This window comes from Chelonoidis abingdonii, chromosome 10, assembly GCF_003597395.2.
Source record: "Chelonoidis abingdonii isolate Lonesome George chromosome 10, CheloAbing_2.0, whole genome shotgun sequence".
Classification (NCBI taxonomy): Eukaryota; Metazoa; Chordata; order Testudines; family Testudinidae; genus Chelonoidis; species Chelonoidis abingdonii.
In genome coordinates, this window is record NC_133778.1 from 20,688,603 (window position 1) to 20,708,876 (window position 20,274).

The window sequence follows — 20,274 nt, forward strand, 5'->3', positions numbered from 1 at the left end:
CATGCCCGCCTGCCCTGAGCACGTTCGGCCCCACTCCCTTTACTCAGGCAGGCTGCCTTGGGGTCGGAGTCCCGGTGCTGGGATGAGCTCAGCTCTGTACTGGGGCAGGCTGCGTCCCATAGCACGATCCCGAGCCCGGGGGCTGCAGCTCGCCGCCTGCTGGACCCTGGCAACAGCTGGGTCGTGCCTCTTTCCCTGGCCCAGGTCACTGGACTCTGCTCTCCTCTGGCATTGAGGGCAGAACCCAGGAGTCTGGAGCCCTAGTCTCTGTTTGCTCTCTGCCCCCTCGAACAACTAGAGCCCAGCTGGAAACCTAGGAATCCAGAGTCCTCACTCAGCACTCCTCCCTCGAACGTCAAACACCAGCCCCTTCCCGGAGCCCAGGAGTCTCAACTCCCACCCTACCCCCCCACACACACACCCAGCCCTCTGCCCTGACCCCTGCACCCCCCATGACCCCAGCCCTGACTCGAGCACCCCCACACAAACCCAGCCCCCCCACACCTCATGCTCTGACTCCTGCACCCCCTCTCACATGCCCCCAGCCCTCTGCCCTGACTCCTGCACCCACCACATCCCCACCTCCACCTTGAGCATCAAATGGGAGCTCCTGCCTCCCTCCCCACATTCCCACCTGCACCCTTCACACCAAATGGGAGCTGCCCAGGTAAGCATTCCACACCCAAACCTTCTGCCCCAACCCTGAGCCCACTCCCTCATTCTAGCTCCTGGTCGGACCCTACACTCCAACTCCCAGCCTGCTCCTTCACCCCCAGGGGAAGATAGGTACCCACTCTATGTGGGCAGGGCCGGGACCCCAGACCGGCAGCAGGATGAACTGCTCAGCCCACTGCCGGTCTGGGGTCCCGGCTGCCGGCCCTGCACAGCCCACTGCAGGTCTGGGGTTCTGGCTCCCAGACCCTTGCCAGTTGGGGTCCCAGCTGCAGGCCCCACTCAGCCCACTGCCAGCCTAGGTGAACAGAACCCCAGACGAGCAACAGGCTGAGCGGGCCAATGGTGTAAGATCAAAATTTGAATTTAATTTTAAATGAAGCTTCTTAAACATTTTGAAAACCTTGTTTACTTTACATACGACAATAGTTTAGTTATATAATATAGACTTATAGAAAGAGACCTTCTAAAAACATTAAAATGTATTACCGGCACACGAAACCTTAAATTAGAGTGAATAAATGAAGACTCAGCACACCACTTCTGAAAGGCTGCCGACCCCTGCTATAGAAGGAGCCTTCTGCCAAGGGATGTAAGTCCAAAGGGGTGGGGAGAAGAGAAGGATAACAAGCATCAATATTCTTAAGATTAACTTTTTCCCTGGGGTTAGGAAAGTGAGGCCTACTGCATTTTTACAGTGCCAGCTTTAAATCATGTACACACCACAGATGTTCAAGTATAGCTCTTGTATTTGTATTTAAACCAATACAGAGAAAAGCAGCAAGTAGAAATCACATTTTCCTTCTTTGAAGCAGGGGGGAGGTATGATGGTTTGTCATTGTTTAAAAGTCCCACTCTATGTCTCTTTGATTTGGGCACAAACACCCAAGCTCAGGCCTGCTTGCTCTTGAGGGCAGCGGCAAGAATTGTGGTCTATTGTGTTGGATGGGAGGTGGCAACAGTGAAAGTAAGGAACTCCTTGTTTGTTCTTTTACCTGAGGGAAAAAACCAAACAGGATAAAATAGTGCTGTACATACAAGTCCACTGAAACATTGTGTACATCTTTACTAAAAGTGCATGAAGGGGTATAGCAGCAGCCTTGTGCTATAGTGCTGGAGAAGGCAGAGTTTGAGACTAGCTTCATCACTCCAGAGTAGATTGACCATGAATGTTTGTAAATTTGTAGTCAAGTTAAATGATTAGCTTGACTTAAAATGTAGTTTTTTCAACCAAAATATCTCAATGATTAAGCTCACTTCAATAAATTTTAATCCTTTAAATAAGCTTTCAGATTTCATTTAATAGAGGACACAATTGCTGTGTTATGCATTGCACAAGATTCTAGATGATATGACATTTTGTAAAAGAGCTGTCTGCAGCATCTTGGCTGTTTAGAGGGTGATTTTACTTTACAACTGCTTTTACTTTACCCAACTTTTTAATATTTTGCCATTTACTTAGGCTGCAGTTAACTCATCTCAACAGTAAGAATTTAGTACACTCACCTGTTTGAAGAAAGTGTGTGACAACAAACTGCTTGCTGATGGCCTGGATCATAAAATGGAAAACATAAGATTATGTTTTGAAAGTAAGCGTTGGTGTTTGTGGAAGATGCCAGATTGACCATGCACTCTAGGCTAGTGCTTCTCAAAGCCAGTCCGCCACTTGTTCAGGGAAAGCCCCGGCGGGCCAGGCTGGTTTGTTTACCTGCCGCGTCAGCAGTCGGCCGATTGCGGCTCCCACTGGCTGCAGTTCACTGCTCCAGGCCAATGGGGGCTGCAGGAAGGGTGGCCAGCACATCCCTTGGTCCGCGCCACTTCTCCCAACCCCCATTGGCCTGGAGCGGTGAACCGCAGACGGTGGGAGCCACGATCCGCCAAACCTGCAGACACAGCAGGTAAACAAACAGACCTGGCCCACTGGGGCTTTCTTTGAATGAGTGGCGGACTGGCTTTGAGAAGCACTAGTCTAGGCCCTTCCATTATTTGTCCACTGAATAAGTGCAGCCTGAACAGAGGCAGCACAAGCTTCGTTCATTCTGTGCCTCAACTTTACTGTGAGGGCATTACTAGAGGCAGTGAGTTCATTGATCCAGTACATTCAATTCTCAGCCTCCATAGTAGCCATAAAGTGTAGAGGGATATATCATCCTGTTGAAATCTAGCAGAATTTAACAGTTTAAACTCGTTTCTGGAACTAGCCCTTCCTGAGTCTCCTTGCCAAACTGGTTTTTCAAATGTGTTTTTTAGAAACAAGCAATCCATTATCCAAGAAAGCTTCAGAATCACTGATGAAATAGGATTTTAAAAGCATGTCGAAAATCATTCTTCAGACCAAGACAATGTTGGCCTGGCACTTTGACAATTTACTATTGTGAAAAGAAACCCAGAGGCACTTCATCTTAACACTGAATTTGTCAGTTGTATACGATTTAGTAGATTCCAAGTTCACCTTAGATTATGCTATATCTTATGTTAAAGTGAGAGTGAATATTAGTGTTCAGAAGTAAGTTACCTTTTCTCAGGGTCCTGTTGCAAACAGAGTTCTACCAAGTTGTGAAAAGCAGGGGAAAATGTTTTTGAGGAGGGAGTTTGCAATCTCTCACTAGTCATTGTGTGCGTCATGCTTTCACCAATTCCAGAATCCACACCTGATTGGGAATTCTTCATTCTGGATTCCACATGTGGGAAGGTATGTATATCCCAGGGACAATAAGTGGGACCTTTCAGCTTATGCAGCAGCATCTGGTAGAAGAGAAAGACAGTATAAGAAGTCCAGTGGCTGCATTAGCCTCTAGAGGCTGTGATGAATTGGCAGTATGTTTGTACAACTTATGAAGTCTGATTGATATTATGAAAAACTGAGTTCCTCTATGTGGATCTACCACTTCTGACAGGTTCTATAGCAACTTCACAGCAAACAGGACAGTGGGAAACACCTGAGGTTAACCACAGTACTTAAACCCAACAAAGATTATGATGCAAAGCAGCTGCATCCTTAAGAAAGCCAGTTGAGCCTAACTCTCTGAAGAGAGGGGGTAGATAGGAGTAGTGGAAACTTACCCAAAAGACAGAACCAAGGAAGCCAGGGGCAGCGTGTTGTGTTTAAAACCAAACCAGACAGGAAAAGGAAGTCTTGGACAGGAGAGAGCAAGATCACAGAAGCTGTGGGAGAGATCACCCACCATGTAACCCCCTGTACGAGGCCAGGGATACAGGTTGAACATCTCTGGTCTTGCACTCTCTGGTCTGGCAACATCTGGGGTCTTGCATGATTTTAGTTAGCTGGACATCTGCTTATCATGGGTGGGGCCAAGTTTCCTGCGATCCAGCAAAGTCCCACCAGTCCTGGCTCTCAGTGTTCTGTGCTGTTATTTAGCTCTAATTGACCCCTAAATATGTCTTCTTAGAGACCAGAAAGTAGTGGAAGTGTTGCTAATGCTGCTAAGTGTAAGCATGTGTCAATATCCATACAGCAAAAAGTGGAATTGCTGCAGAAATTGGAAAAGGGCACATTGGTACGTACCTTGGGTGAGTTTTACAATATAGGGTCATCTACAGCATATGATTTGAAGAAACAAAAGAATCAAATTGTAGCAGGGTGGTCACCCGCTCCTGCCCTGAAGGGCTTGAAATCAGCCCTGGGAGAGGGCTGCTGTTAGGAAAAGCAGCAAGCCTTGGCTGATTGGGGAACCAGCCACAGATGTGGCCACACCCCAGTCAGGGCCCAGCTGGCCCTTTTAAGAGGGCAGTGGACCAGAAGCACACAGAGAGTCCCTCTCTAGTGGTAGAGAGGGGAGGACCTGGCTGCCTGGGAAATGAAAGATACCGGAGTAGAGCAGTGCTGGGGAATAGGGCAAGGGAACCAGGGAGCTCCTGCCTGGAAAACCCCCAGATTGCAGGCCTTGTCTAAGGCCAAATAGGTCCTGGAGTTGCAGGGGTGCAGCCCGGGGGTAGGCAGAGGCAGCTGGTTCAAACCCTCCTTGCCGGTGATGAGCGGCATTTACACTGCAGTCTGCCCCAGTGAATGGGGCTAGATCGAGACTGGCAGCAGCCATAGTCTGACATGACGTGGATAGAGGGTGAGGGTTCCCCAGGGAGGGGAGACCCAGATCTGTGCACTCCGGCCTGAAAAAGGCACCGGGGTCCAGGAGGGCCTCAGGCCCAGCAGCAAGCGGGACACCGTCCTGAAGCGGGGGCTCCGGAGGCTGGATAAGCTAATTCCCTGGACGACCATGTCCCACCTTGTAGCGCTTGAGCTGGCCAGGGATTTTGGAGAGGAAAATTTACTAGACGATGGAAGTTGACAAAGATGAACCAATTGCTACTCAAATGACGGATGAATAAATTGTGCAAATGGTACAGCAGAGAAAAAACAAAGATAACGAAGAAGCCAGTGATGGTGATGAAGAGGATGATGAGGATGTTGCAGAAAAAAATTCTATAGATAAATGGATTCAGTTGGCAACAAATTTAATAGAAGGACTGGAGCAAAGACATTTCATTTCTGAGCAAGAAATCATGTCGCTCTACATGATATGAGAAAAACTCATTAAAGAAAAACCAAAATACATAAGACAAGACAAGCTGGAAGATTGGTTAAAGGTAGCGAAGAGCAGCTGTGAGCAGCACTCTACAGTCAAATCCTGTTATCTCCACTTCATCTACCCCAGATATACCTACAGCAGAGACCCTGGATGTAACTTGAATGTAATTTGAGTTAGCAGTTCTTGTCACATCACTTTTGCAGCAGAATTCAGGCATCATTTTAGGTGAGTAAATTATAGATTTACCTTATTATTATCTTTCTTTTTCATATTATTTTATGTTTTTTATTGACACAAGGAAATCGTAGATAAAGCATAGAGTAAAATTGTGTAACAACGCTAACACTTTGTTATGAAGAGAGCTGGTGAGCCTTGGCTAGGTGGTATTGCAAGCATTGTTCCATTTATTTGCCTCAGCGAGATAAAAATAAAGAGACCCGCTCGCTACAATACTAACCTCCCATGGTTTGACAAATTCTGTGGTTCAGCACTGGTCAGGTTCCGAGGGTGCCCAACTAGAGAGGTTCAACCTGTACCGTGCCTTCCTAGATATCAATGGTCCCTAAGGACTCCGAGGGGAAGGATGAGCTAGAAAGTGGCACTGTGGTTAAGATGTTTGTTTTGTATGATCTACTCTTCTTGGCTTTGTATGATTTAGTATTGAAAAAGTGTGTGTGAACTGCTTCTGGAAGAGGGTGTGTCAGTATGGGGGAGTCCAAAGAGTCATCATTGTACTCAGAGGGGCTAGGCAGCTGGATAGGTGGTTCCTTCTTTCAGAAGTGTGTCACACAGGGGCAGGGGTTCTCAGGACGAATGCTTTAGTGGCCTCAGAGTGCGGCCACCAACTCTTGCTGTTGACCGCTCTCACACTTTTTCCTAAAATACTTAATTAGCTTTAGGAAAAACAAATAAATATGCACATATATATGTCCAAATCATTATAATTTTTTTTGGCTAGCTAATCTGTTGTGAAAAGTGATATTAACAAACATACAAGTATTGCTTCTCATAACAGACTTACTCAGTCCTGTCAAGCCTTGGAACAAATTAAGCTCTGGATGGCGGGGTCAGGGGAGTCAGCAGGGGCCAGGAACAATGGGGGTGGGTGGGAGGCAGTGTGGGGCTGGCGCACGAAACCCTGTGGCCAAAACTGGCTACCCCACTGCCCTGTCACTCCAGGGCTGAAGCCCCAAGCCTGAGCCCAAAAGCCCCCAAGAAGGGGGGAACTCACCGGCTGCCTGGTTGTCCAGCACTGTGCCCCAGGTGTTTCCAAAGGGGGGACAGGGCCCAACGCCTTCTGGCACCCCAGTAATCAGCACCAAGATGGTGCATCCAGAAGCAACGGGGAGGGGCCACTCATGACTTTGTTTCCCCTCCCCTGCATAACAGCCCAGGAGACTGTAGCTGCAAGAAAAGCCCCTGGTGACCACATGCAGCCACGGTGGTCCCATTTGAGAAACACTGGCCAAGGGTCCATAAAATTGTGGTAGTGGCTGCACTTTGGTCAAGATTCAGGGACAGAGTTTTTGTAATAGGACCTTTCAGAAAAACCAGGAGTTGGAAGCTCCTTTGACCTAGGAAGCAGCATATATGTTTGAAATAAAAAAAAAAGCGCCATCCTTTAATACATTGGTCCCCAAACTTTTTGGCTGGCGGGCACCAGCCGAAGGACCACAGTGGCAGCGGGGCACCCGCCGAAATACTGCAGCGGCGATGCCTCTCGATGATGTCACTTGTCGACAGCAAGCGGTGTCAGCGAGAGGCGTCCCCGCCGAAATTCAGGGGCGATGTCTCTTGATGACATCACTTGTCGATGGCAAGCAGCGTCAGCGAGAGGCGTCCCCGCTGTGGCATTTCGGCAGGTGCTCTCCCGGGGGCCAAGACGCGGGCGCATTAAGATGCCCCCGCAGGCGCTGCGTTGGGGACCACTGCTTTAATATATTTTGTAGTAACTTTATTATTAGACAGTATCTATAAGAGAAAAATAGTCCTGTGAATGAAGTTTTGAGAAGGATTTAGGAGTATTTAATGTTTTACCTTTGCACAAGGTATATCCTGAAATGGTACATATCCATTGGCTAATTCACATGCTGTTATCCCCACACTGTAAATGTCAGACTTCACATTATACCCATACAAATCCTGTGGGAGAGAAAAAGCATTATATCAACACACTGGGAACTACTGAATATGTACTGCAAAAATATGCATGTGCAAATATACTGTAGATACAATACCGTTTCAGGACCCAATCCTAATATCCCATACCCAACAAGTTATGCATGAGCTGCTTATATAAGATTGGGCCCTCTGACTGTAAGAAAGATTTAATGCACACAGCTCTTGTTAACAGATTTCATAGTTGATATTTGTACAGAAGAGAGAGTTAAGTCAATGCAATTATTTTCAGGTTTCCATGGGGAAAAAAATGTGTCCATTAGGATCACGTCTTTTAGAACCTTTGTAACAAAGAGGCAAGAGGTAAAGACATTAAGCTACATGGGTCCACCATAAAGCCACAATTTATTTTAAGGTTCCTAAACATGTTGTATGCTATCTAGTTTGGAAGTTGCAAATAAATAGCCTTTATGGCTCTTTCACGAGCCTACTAAGTACAAACTTTAAAAAAAGGAAACGGCCATCTCCAGAGACTCAAGGCAAAATTAACTGGGTTATACTGACCTGTCTCAGTAGCTCAGGACTCAGCCAAGGAAGTACTGAAGTACTAAAATGGGGAAAATCATACACAACCTTTGACCTCTGTCCATTGTTAACTAAACTGTAGATATGATTTAAGCCAGACAGAGAAACCAGACCATCTCCTGAAATCAGAATGTGGCTAGCTTTCATATTCCTGAAACAAAGTGATAAAATGGAGTTATAAACAAAAAAATCACTCAAATGAATATTACTTATTACTACAGTAGAAAGCCTACCGTATATTTATACAATATTTCTGAGAGAGCCTGACCACGTCATCATGCTATAGCTGACTGAGACTCATGTTAAAGATGGGTGAAGAGAAACTACATAAACACAATCTCTTATCCAAAATGCATGGTTAAAAAATCCTGACTTTGCAATCTGAAGCCTTTATACAGTGTTCATTCTAAAACTGGAATTTTCCCTGTGTAAAAGATCCCTGCCCTCAAACAAAAAATTTTTTTGGGTACACGCACACCCATGGTGCCTCACTGAAAGAGTTTTGAAATCACTATTTGAAAAAGATATCAAAGCTAAGGTGCTGCATGCCACCATAACTATGTTCCATTAGCATTCACATACGCTGGCATACAGGTATAATTCAACAAATTAAATTCTCCCCAATAGTCAGTTTTATTTGTAGTCAAATACTCCCTAATGGAGGAGACAGTCAAGCCAGCATGTATGTAAAGTATACATAGGTCCTCCGTCTATGTCAGTGTACATGGTACTCTGGCACTGCAGTCAATGAGTACAGTGAATGGGGGTAAAGGTGCATCCACAGAGTTATACAAGAAAAAATGAGGTACATATATTGGGGCATCTGCACAGAGAGGAGGTCAATGTGGAATAATTGGTTTATAATGGATTTGGGGGGATGGGGAAGGAGACATTCTCTGAACTCTATTCCAGAGTTAAGATACAAGATGCTGTTATCTCTAGAGCAGGATTGGGTCTTTAGCTAGTGTTCGGTGATTTGCATGTCAGATACAGTGAACACTGTATAAGAGATTGGATATGTAAAGGGTGGGCAGAAATACAAAGTTTCTGGTCTACAGGCTGTGGTGAACAAGGAGATGAAGTCCAAATTAAGGTTTGTTTTCGAATTATTCCTATGCATTTCAAGACTTGCCTTATTTTTAAATATGTAACTTCCTAATAAGGCCCTATTTTTAATTTATGGTAAACATATTTCCAGTTTTGAAGCAGCATCATTGTGCCACTTAAGATTTCTGGTAAATTCACAGTTTGATAGAAGCTTCAAGTCAAAGAACCAACAAGAAGTTTGCTTAAGACCAGACTGTTCTTGGGGGTAAGAATTTGTGTAGGAAACTTGACTTCCACTATAAACCACAAAGTCTGATATTAAATAGTCAGAACTAGTATAAGACAAATGTGGAGCTTCTGGACAAAATTGTTACTTTTAAAAATGAGACGTTAAGAGAAGTTCAGGCTTTTTAGAAGTCTTTGGGAAAAGTGAACAATCTTTTTGGAGTTCCATAGCTCAAAAAATGCTTTCACCATGAATCCTCCTCTTATTAGAAGCCATATGAAAAGTTTGAACAAGTGAAACTTTTTAGGAAATTAAAGTTAGGGTTCAAGTGTCAGCTTTCTAATCTTTAAAAAAAAGTTCTAACCATAACTAGGAAGTCAATGCTGCAACCTGTTGACTAATATACACTGACTAGCGTACATGTATATTATGTTGATAATACTACCCCCAATATATGTTCCAAGTATTTCAGTATACATAATATTAAGCATTAATATAGCAGTTATATAGCCCAAATTGGCCTGTACCTTTATTATAATTCTATTCACTTATGCTAAGTATTCCATAATAGCTTGCATAAGCTGAAGTAAACTTTGGCTTACAAAGATAGGAAAACTGTCAGTATCAGGACATTTCATAGAATCATAGAATATCAGGGTTGGAAGGGATCTCAGGAGGTCATCTAGTCCAACCCCCATACTCAAAGCAGGACTAATCTGCAGACAGACCTATTTATCCTGCTACATGCCTAGGAGTTATCTTTACACTCTTTAGTACCTGGAATGCATGGGTTCAGAACAAGAGATAATGGGGTACACCAGGGACCAGAAACAAACAAGATAAAAGCTGATTAATTCACTCCAGTGGCAGGTGATGTATACAGTTCCTTTTTCTGGTAAACAAGTAAGTTACAAAACGACGACTTCAGGGATATAACTTTGGGGAGCACACCTTCTGTGTAAGGTGAATGTGTAATATTGCTGCACAGGACTGTCCTTTGGAGACTGGCCTTGTATAGAACATTTTTTCCTATACCATATTAATTAACCTGACAATGGTTATTTGGACTCTTGATTTATATTTCATAACAAACAAAAGTGTGGTCAAGCTATGGACTATACAATTTATCAACAAACTCCATCACACTACTGAAAGAGTGCTTTACATCTCCAAAGCATTGTATAAACTGTAAAAGATGACCAAACAAGTGCTCCCATTCATCCAGCCCCCTGTAAAAGAACAATTAAATTGAATAGCAACACATTTAGAATGGATAAAGGGAAGTTATTTACAAAGCATTATAGTTCAACCTCTGCAATGTACTACTGCAGAAAGTCACTGTGGCAAGAAGGCTCAAAAGCGATTAGACATTTTGTAGGAACTAAAGTAGTATCTTCAGCTAAACTAGCTATGCCGGAGAGCATGGAGGGTATCAAACCAAGAAAACGCTCAGAGAAGGGTGCGTCTACTCTTCAGTGCTGAACAATTTGTGAGTAACAAAGAGAAATGGGTGTTGAAAGGGAGCTCCCCTTCCTCTATAGCAATCAGGCATAGGCTTCTGGTAAACTGAATAGACTAATGAGTAGCTTCAGTTTGGAAGCTTGTGTGTTGCTACAACTTACCTATGGTATTAATTATCTCATACCTGTGAATGTAGCCATTTTGGTGCATATAATTTAACCCTCTAACTGCACCAAACAGAATGTTTCCTATCAAAGCTTCACTCATTCCTTCAGGGAAGTAGGTCCTCAGCAGGTGACTAGCTGAATCTGAAAAGAAAAAAAAAAATCACGCTAAGCATTTGGATCTGTTAGTGACAAATCTTTATTCCTACTATAACTCAGCACTCTCTCCACTGTTCATGTACTCCCTAGAAGAAACACTATTCTCTCTTTACAATGACTTATACAGGGAGGCAACTGCTGATGAAGAAAGTCATCTCAGTCAGAGTATATCACTGAAAGGAAGTGATTCTTCCAGTAGTAAAATATCACAATGAAGCCTACCACATCTTAAGTCATGTTTCCATGAACTGGAAACTGGCTGTTTCACCCACATAGCCAATCCACACTGCCTTCTAGGAGAAGCAAAATTCATAAGTCTGGCACAGAGGAACTAGGACACATCCAAGCTCTACAAGAGAAGAGACGCTGAAAGGAAATATAGAATTGCTCTGTCTCGTGCTCTTCCATAGCCACATGCCTGGTGTTAGGGACTGTCCTGTCTAATCCAGAGTTAATTCAGTAAGCTTTTTCCCAAATTGTAGTTACAATTCTTACTGTAAGCCATGAACGGAGAGATGACCCAAAGCCAGCTGCCAGTAGTAAACACTGTCCAAAGTGTCAGTATGTTGGGGTGCTGGAAAAAGTGGGATAGCACCACCTCATTCTAGAGAATTAAACAAAAGTGAGTAAGTTATTTGGAAGTTATTATCTTGCCAAAACCTTAACTACACAGGTCCTCAGTAATTTTAGAAAAGTCAATTTTGCAAATGCAGTTCTACTAGCTAACAAGTTTGGAGTCCCACTATGTAAATTGCAGATGCTTTGCACATCCTGCAATGGAAATTCAAACAAACTGTTGAAGCTTTCAATGTCTATCTGAACTTCTGTTTGTTTATTATTAATTCTGAGCCCCTTATTCTAGTGAAGAGTATAGAGTTTGTGTTTCAAACTGGGATTCCTGCATGACTACAAATTGTTGTATGGCAGAAGACTTCAGTTTATTCTCTAATACCTTATCAAGAAGCCACTTAATTTAGTTTGCACCAAGTTCATATAACAAGGCTATCTCTGGTACTGGTTAACTGCATATACTCACATACATTAGTTTCTGTGTCAGACATCTATGTAAGTCCCACTGTTTTACCTGCAAAGCTTTCAAATGTTCTTCAGAGCAGCTTTCTAAGTCTGTGATCCTTACAGCCACAAGCGTTCCTGTAGGTGTGTGTCGGGCAAGGTAGATTGAAGTTAAATTGTTGAATCCTCTTCCTATAACCAGAAGCAAGCCAACTGCCTTTTGTTAACATTATAAAAGGTAGTTTTAAAAAGAACCCACAACATTGCTTCTTCACTAAGTAGTCAAACAGTCCTAGAATTTTAACAGACTGCTGCTGACTGCAGTGAATCTATGGCTTTACGGTTGCAGTTAACAGTGCATTCTTACGTGTAACATCAGCCAGAAAACTAGTCAAGCCATGGTTGTTGCTTCTGTTTAGTCTAATCAAACTTGTTTAAGCAAGACTTATTTCTCAGGACCAATGAAGTGTCTTACAAATGTTGACTACTTTGCTGATGTCCTACTTAAAGAACTACCATGATTGGCAATCATTCTAAACATAGTGATGCAGTACAGCCATCTTTAGGACCATCTACCATGCCTGTTGACTGATAAGAAACTGTCAAGTGCCACAGCCACCAGAAATGCAATGCTGATTTGCTCTCTACTATATTTACAATCAATGTAACCGATTTAGTGTGGTTATTTATTAAAAAAAAATATTAGCAGCAAGATGAGCGGAAAATCTCTTCCCCAAGTTGGAATAGAGATTTCAGATTCAGACAGGTCTTTGTGTATCTTTGTGAATTTCTATTCTATTTCTTTAAACATTAAGTGAAATTCACAACACTAGAAAAATAATCAGCTAAGATCAGAGGTCAAGACATGTGCAAACATTTAGAGAGATCTTAAAATAATTTTGGTTGGCTCTATAACAAGGAGAACATGTTTTCTTAGCTTTTAGGTTTTCCACTCAGGGGACTTTTGAAAAAATATATATATAAAGAATGGCCATTTGCAGGAAAAATCTTGTATGAACAAAGCATATTTCAACATAGATTTAGCTGACCTATTTCCACCTGGAGTTCATAATGGGAGACGTCAGAAGAACAAAGTACCATTTCATCTCTTCCATATGGATGAATCCAGGATAACTCAGGTTCATCTGCCTAGTGGTAAAAGGATTAGTTTTTAATATTGGTACACACATTTGTGTATGTGTGTGTGAGTATATGTCAAAATAAATAAATACAAACTAGTGCAAATGTGTGGGCGAAAAAATCAAGCACTCAATTTTTGAGATTCAAGAAATTACGGTTCTTCTTTGAGTGCTTGTTCATGTCTATTCCAATCAAGAGTGGGTGTGTGTACGCACGTGCACAGTAGCCGGAAGATTTTCCCATAGCAGCATCTGTCAGGTCGGTCTGGGCGCCCCCTTGAATCATGCCTTTATGGTGCTCAATATAGAGTTCTGCAGACTCGCCTCCCCCTCAGTTACTTCTTACCTCCAGTGATGGTTAGCTGGAACTTCCCTGTGCTCTTGTCTCAGCAAGCACATTTAGCAGTCTCTGTACACAGTTTTCATTAGCTCTGTAGGTTAATTAAATAGTTAGTAGCCCTCAGTGTTAGATTAAGTTTCCTTTGGGGCGTGGGTTTCTGCTCCTAAGCTCTCTCGATGCCGGGGCATGCCAGGATCTCCGGGCTTCAAAGCCTGCGAAGCCTGCAGCAAGTGTATGCCCAGAAGCGATCCTCACACTTCGTGTTTGAAGTGTTTAGGAGAGAGTCATCAGAAGGCTCATTGTGCCATCCGCAAGACCTTTCAGCCCAAGACTTTAAAGGATAGAGATCAACGCCTGAAGGTCCTGTTAATGAAGGCTGCACTCAGGGCCAGTCAGAGGGAGGGCTGGGAGGGCCATTTGGCCTGGGCCTCAAGCTCAAAGGGGGCCTCAAATTTAGACACTTGTTAATTTTTTGGCATTTGATAAGTTTTGCAACTTGTTTTTATGCGCATCCCTATTGAATAAAACGAGCTGCAAATTTAAGCAAATAGGAGATGTGACTTGGTAAAACAATTTTTTGTTAACTGATATAGATTTTTTCATATTAAAGAGTTAAAAATGTTTATAAATATTAATAAAAATACATAAGTTCTGATGGCACAAGATTAGACCTTGATGAACATGTCCTCTCAGATCAGCTGATTATATAAACAAACCACTACTAGTAGCTGGTGCTGGATCAAGTGTGTGTTAAAAAGGTAGAGAATTGTTACATTTTAGTGTCTTTATAGTTTTATGTCTAGTTGACTAAGGAATTATTTATGTGTGAGAATTTCTCATTATCTTCATATGGTAGCTAAAAGAGGTGACTGGTTGGTTGGTTGAGCCCTAGCTTGGTAGCTTGGCCATCATCATAGGCTTTTATAGTCTATAGGCCCAGATTCAAGGTGAAAATTTGTGAGGACAACCTTGTATAGTGAGTTTCATGAGGACATACCTTTGAAATTTTTGGACATTATCCCTCTGACTGTATCTGTGTCTGGGTTTACTATATATATGTCATCCCTTTGTCTTCAGCTCAGCCTGTTATATTATACCTTGCGTGCTTGAGTTTTGATTCAGTGATAAGGATAATAATCTGACTGACTGTTTCATTTTATGTTCTTAATTAGTATTCCTTCATTTTATATATTTTCAGCATTTGTGTACATTTACAGTAGAAGATTTCAAGTGTATATAGGCTACTTATTTACAGCAGCATATTTCAAGTGTGGATGGGCTACATATTTACTTTAGAACATTTTAGATGTAAATAGATCAGATAGATCACTATGAAGAGGAGCTTTGAAAATGGTGCAAGCAAGAGAAGCGAAAACAACTGAGTGAAGCAACAGCTAAGAGCTCAAAACCAATAACTTCATTTCTCAAACCACTGGAAGACACACCTTACCCAACAAACAATAGCACAGATAATGAAAACTGTGCAACTGCAACAGGTGATAATTCAATGCCAATACCTGAACATGAGGACAGCAGTCAAGAAGGAGATGTGCCAACAGTACCAGATGCAGCAGAAGATCCTGTGTACAGTCAAGAAACTCAACAGCAACAGGAAGATGTAGATCTTATACAGAAAGAGCAATTCATGAGTACAACAAGTTTGACTATAACTGACATTGGAATTAATGAATAGAGCAATGCTGCCCAAATGCAATCTTTTCTTCAAATTAGTTGTTTTGAAGTTCCAAGTAACATTTCACGAGATGCTGATAATCATGCTTTCCCTACTCATCTGCTGACAAAAACTCTTCCAAATGGTGAGACCTGCATAAGAGACTGGTTACGCTGGAGTACAGAGAAACAATCTCTGTACTGTGCACCCTGCTTCATTTTGAACAAAAGCACTGAAAATGCATCAGTTCTCTTTGATCAATCAGGATGGAGCATCAACAGACGTTGGAGGAAGTTGAAAGACTGAATACCATCACACAAAGAAAACTGTGTTGAATGGAAATCAGCCAGTAGGGCAGCATCAGCTGAAAATTCTGTTGAGAATTTACTCTTGACTAAACTCTCTACAGAAACTAATAACTGGAAAAAACTTCTCGAGCGCATCCTGAATATCATCCTTTTTCTTTCTGAGCAGGGATTGATTCCAGTCAACGTATTGGTGATCGTGCAAATGGAAACTTTCCAGGCATAGTTGAGCTCCTCAGCAAACGTAACCCACTTTTATCAGAGCATGTTAAATGTGTTTGAGAATTGCGAGAGTCAAAACCACGTGTAAGTCCATGATCTCTCCACACACATACAGAACAAGTTTATTGAGCTATATGAGTCATTCGTACAAACAATGATTCTTGATGAGATTTGAAATGCCGAGTATTTTTCAATCATTATTGATGCCACTCCAGATTCTTCTCACAAGGAACAGACTACTATGGTTATTCGATATGTTAAGATTGTAGACAGCTCAAAATTTTCAATTGAAGAAAGGTTTATTTTGTTTGATAATTTCAAAAGAAAAACTGGAAAAGAAATTGCAGCTCAAGTACTAGCAATTCTAGAAGGTTTTAAGTTAGATTTTCAAGTCTGCATTGGTCAAGCCTATGACAATGGATCTAATATGGCTGGGAAGTACAAAGGTGTAGAAGCAGTTCTGCTTGAGCATAATTCAAACTGTATTTTCTCCAGCTGTGGAAATCACACACTAAACCTTGTAGGTGTTGACTCTGCTGTAGCTGACTGTGCTGAATCAGGCAAGGAAGCAATTACTTACTTTGAAACTATTCAGCAAATGTACAATCTCTTCAGTAGCAGTCCACAAAGGTGGGAAACTCTGAAGCAATATCTTCCTGTTTCATTGCATGGAATGTCCAAAACTAGATGGTCTGCATGGACTGATGGTGTTCATCCAGTTGCGCAGCGTTTGAATTTGGTGAGAAAGGCTTTAAATGAGCTTGAATCTCTCAATCTCACTACACAGGCTCAAACTGAACTTCAGTCTGTTCAGAAACACATGTCCAAATTTGAAAGCATTCTGATGTCATCTTTGTGGATGAAGCTATTTACAATGATCCACCAAACTAATCTGGTAATTGAAGCATGCAATGCTACACTTGATGTTGAAAGGGATAACATTAAAAGTCTTATCAATGACATTCAACAAATTTGTGAACAATGGGATGCGACCCTGACTGAGTCCAAATTAGTGGCACAGAATATTGGCATTTCATCTGAGTACTCCACCAATCGCAACTTACCTACTGAATCCGATGCCAAGCAGCATTATAGGGTCAATGTCTTCCTTGTCATCATTGACTCTATTCAATCAGGTCTTGCACGTCGATTTGAGTCACTGCGACTAATTTGTACCCTTTGGGGGTTTCTTTGACAGTTCAATAGACTGAGTAACGAAGATCTACTTTCTTCAGCTGAACAATTTCAGCAACAGTACAACAAAGAAATCTCAAAAGATCTCAGTGACAAGGTCATCTTCCTCAAATGAATATATTCCATGAACTTTAAAGTGGATTGCAAGCCAAAGGAATTGCTTCAAGAAATACTCGAATTTGGACTCTCTGAGGTGTTTCCTAATATCACAATCGCATTGTGTATTTTTGTCAGTTTGCTTGCATCAGTGGCTTCAGGTGAACGCACCTTCAACGTGTTGAAGCAGGTAAAGAACTATCACAGTTCAACTATGGGACAAGAGCATTTGAATGGGCTCGCCATGCTTAATATCAACTGTGACATTGCACGAAAGCTAGATTTTTCCTCAATAATTAGTGCATTTGCACAGAAAAAGGCTAGAAAAGCATTTGTTAAATAAAATAATATTCAAATTATGTCTTTTTTTGGTGCCTTATTTTGTTTTCATGTGTCATCATTTTTTATTTTATTATGACTAGGGGACTCAAAAGCTGGAAGTGGCCTGGGCTTCCCTGGACCTCTGAGAGGCCCTGGCTGCACTCCAACCCCAGTCCGACCCTGGGTCGACAGACGCTGCCGAGTTCCACTTCCTCAGTGCAGAGTGCTCCGGCACCGTCAGCATGAGCACCGGGGCTGAGTAAGGACAAGGACTCAGTGCACCATCCTAGCTCCATTCGTGGCTCACATGCAGCACGCAGGCACCGTTCTCAATCGCCAGTGCTGCAGAAGAAGAGGAGGCCCGTGACAGGTCGTTTTTCCCCGACTAGTCCTAAGGAGCCAGCCGTTGTGAGACCCAAGTTGGGCCACGCTATTTCCGCTCCACCACTGGTGACAGTCGTGTCGACTTCTGCCCGCATGGAGGGGCGGTTGAGTCTGGACCCTCCTCATTCGCCGAGGCTGAGCTGGGAGCTACAACTCCCTTGGACTCCGGAGGCATTCGAAGCAGCCCAAGAACTGCTCCATCTCACGGCACAGTTCTCCCCTCCTAGATGGGACAGGTCGCCAGCACTGGTCATTCCCTATGCACCTTCAAGGGGAAAGCCCGCCATGATGCCCTCTAGATCTCAACCCTGACGCGCCACTCCCAAGCACCGGAACATACCCAGCTGTGCCGGTCCCCGAGCCCTTGGCACAAACAGTCAGCTCCTGGAAATAATGCTCCTTCGTGGTCCTCTTTTTCAGACACCGTGGAGTCTGACTCCTATAAGTCCCGTAGGAGTAGGAGCAGACGGGCACAATGGTAGCCCCCGGCCCAATGGCCCTTTTTGGACTCCCTGGGCTTTTCATCAAAGACAAGGTCGGATCCAAGAGTCACATTCCAGGGCAACGTTGGTGGCCTTGGCCACGTTTGTAGCCCCTCCAGCACCATCGGCAGAATCAGGTTAGCCTCACTGCCACCTGACGCAACCATCCCAATGCCTCTGGCGCAGCCTGCATTGGCCCCAGTTGTTTCAGTTCTGACATCTCCAACACTGACAACGGCCCTGGCACCGACTGCAATTCTGGTGTCAATGATGGCCTCGGCATCGGCATCACCGGTGTCAGTGTATGCAGTCCTGACACCGAGGGGTACGATACCATCCGGGTCGGCACTGGCCCAAGAAATCCAGGTGCTGCAGGACCCCTTGGGTGTGGAAGGAAGGGAGCAGTCATCCCTTATGGGGGTCTTTTCCTTGTCCTCACCAGACGAGGCGCTGGCGGGCATGGCTACAGCCCCAGCCCTGGAAGTCAGCAGGGTTCTACAGCAATAGCTGTGGCGGGTTACCCAGGGCCTGGGTATTCAGGTGGAGGAGGTAGTGGAGGACACAGATCCAATGGTAGACATCCTTACCCACTCCAGACCTGCACATATTGCCCTGCCTCTTACAAAAGCCATCTCTGACACCACAAAAACTTTGTGGCAGACCCCAGCCGCATTGCCCCCTAAGGCTAAGTGCAACAAAAGACACTACTCTGTGCCATCCAGGGGCTAGGAGCATTTGTATATCCATCCCCCACCCGATTATCTCGTTGTTGATGCTGTCAACCAACGTGAACGCCAGGGCTTCCAGGGACCCTCCCCGAAGAATCTGGAGGCCAAAAGGACTCAACCTTTACAGGAGAAAGGTCTATTCCACGGTCAGATTGCAGCTACCCATGTGATGGCTCTGGGCATAGCCCTGAGAAGGGGCTCCTGGTTCCAAGTCTTGGGCCTGCCATATGAGGTCTAACAGATTATTCAGGACCTCCCATTTGAGGGTTCAGCTCTCTTTTGCGAGAAAACAGACAAAACTCGGTGCAGTTATTCTTGACAGTGGTGGATGGAATGAAAGGTCTTCCTGTCTCTTCTCAATGGATTTTGTTGTGGATCACATCCTGCATCCGGGAGTGCTACAACCTGGCAGGGGTGCCTGCTCCTTCAATCATTGCGCACTCCACCATCGCTCAGGCCTCTTCAATGACATTCCTGGTGCAGGATCCCACCGAGAAAACCTGCAAAGCAGTGACGTGATCCTCCATACACACTTTCACCACGCACTATGCGATCACCCAGCAGGCCAGAGACTATGCAGTTTTTGGAAGAGTGGTGCTCCAATCAGTGGACAACTCTGAGCCCACCTCCTGAACATGGGCTTGTGAGTCACCTGATTGGAATGGACATGAACACTCGAAGAAAAAAGTTACTCACATTCTCATAACTGTTGTTCTTTGAGATGTGTTGTTCATATCCATTCCAATACCCATCCTCACACCCTTCTGTTGGAGTAGACAACAAGAAGGAACTGAGGGGGTGGCGGGTTGGCAGGGCTCTATATTGAGTGCCATAAAGGTGCGACTCCAAGGGGTGCCCAGACCGACCTGACAAATGCTGCTATGGGAAAATCTTCTGGCTACCATGCACATATGCGCGTACACACCTGATTGGAATGGACACGAAGAACACATTTCGAAGACCAACAGTTACGAGAAGGTGAGTAACTGTTTTTTTTCCTATCACAGTATGAGATTTGGCGACATTGTCCGTTCAGAATTTTTCTAGTACAGATTGAAAAGTAATGCATGCAGCTTTAGATGTAAGAAAAATTTGACTAGAAAATACTACATATTCTACCCACAACCCTTACCAAGTTAACATTGCAATAGTAAGCTTAATCTTTGGAAATTCCTGATGTACAGTGCTTGATATTTCTCAGCCTTACATTTTTTCCATTTAATTTTGCAGGTTAACTCTTAAATAAATTTGGATTTCTTCTTACCAAGTACTGATGGATACTATTTTCTGATTGCTTTTCTTGTCTGATTGATTCAACTGTTGTCCGCAGAATACAGGAACAATCCTTGAAATACATAATACTGTATCACTAAGTGAACTGCAATGGACGTACTGTAA

The 20,274-nt window shown here is 43.6% G+C and overlaps 1 protein-coding gene across 6 annotated transcripts in view; it reads right to left on the reverse strand.

Annotated features, from left to right (window-relative positions):
* Positions 1–1,403: 1,403 nt before the first annotated feature.
* Positions 1,404–20,274, reverse strand: part of STRADB (STE20 related adaptor beta) — a 30,135-nt gene continuing 11,264 nt past the window's right edge. For 4 of the 6 annotated variants that reach the window (XM_032799461.2, XM_032799459.2, XM_075070003.1 and 1 more), the window contains 10 exons: positions 20,141–20,221; positions 13,043–13,142; positions 12,064–12,185; positions 11,475–11,583; positions 10,841–10,964; positions 7,902–8,073; positions 7,257–7,361; positions 3,188–3,417; positions 2,179–2,221; positions 1,404–1,667 (listed from right to left, as the gene is read on the reverse strand). In XM_032799461.2, the coding sequence (XP_032655352.1) occupies positions 1,515–1,667; positions 2,179–2,221; positions 3,188–3,417; positions 7,257–7,361; positions 7,902–8,073; positions 10,841–10,964; positions 11,475–11,583; positions 12,064–12,185; positions 13,043–13,142; positions 20,141–20,221 (1,239 nt within the window). In that variant the 3' untranslated portion in view covers positions 1,404–1,514. Of the gene's footprint in view, positions 1,668–2,178; positions 2,222–3,187; positions 3,418–7,256; positions 7,362–7,901; positions 8,074–10,840; positions 10,965–11,474; positions 11,584–12,063; positions 12,186–13,042; positions 13,143–20,140; positions 20,238–20,274 lie in introns of all 6 variants that reach the window. The other 2 variants (XM_032799463.2, XM_075070004.1) reach the window with 2 other exon arrangements.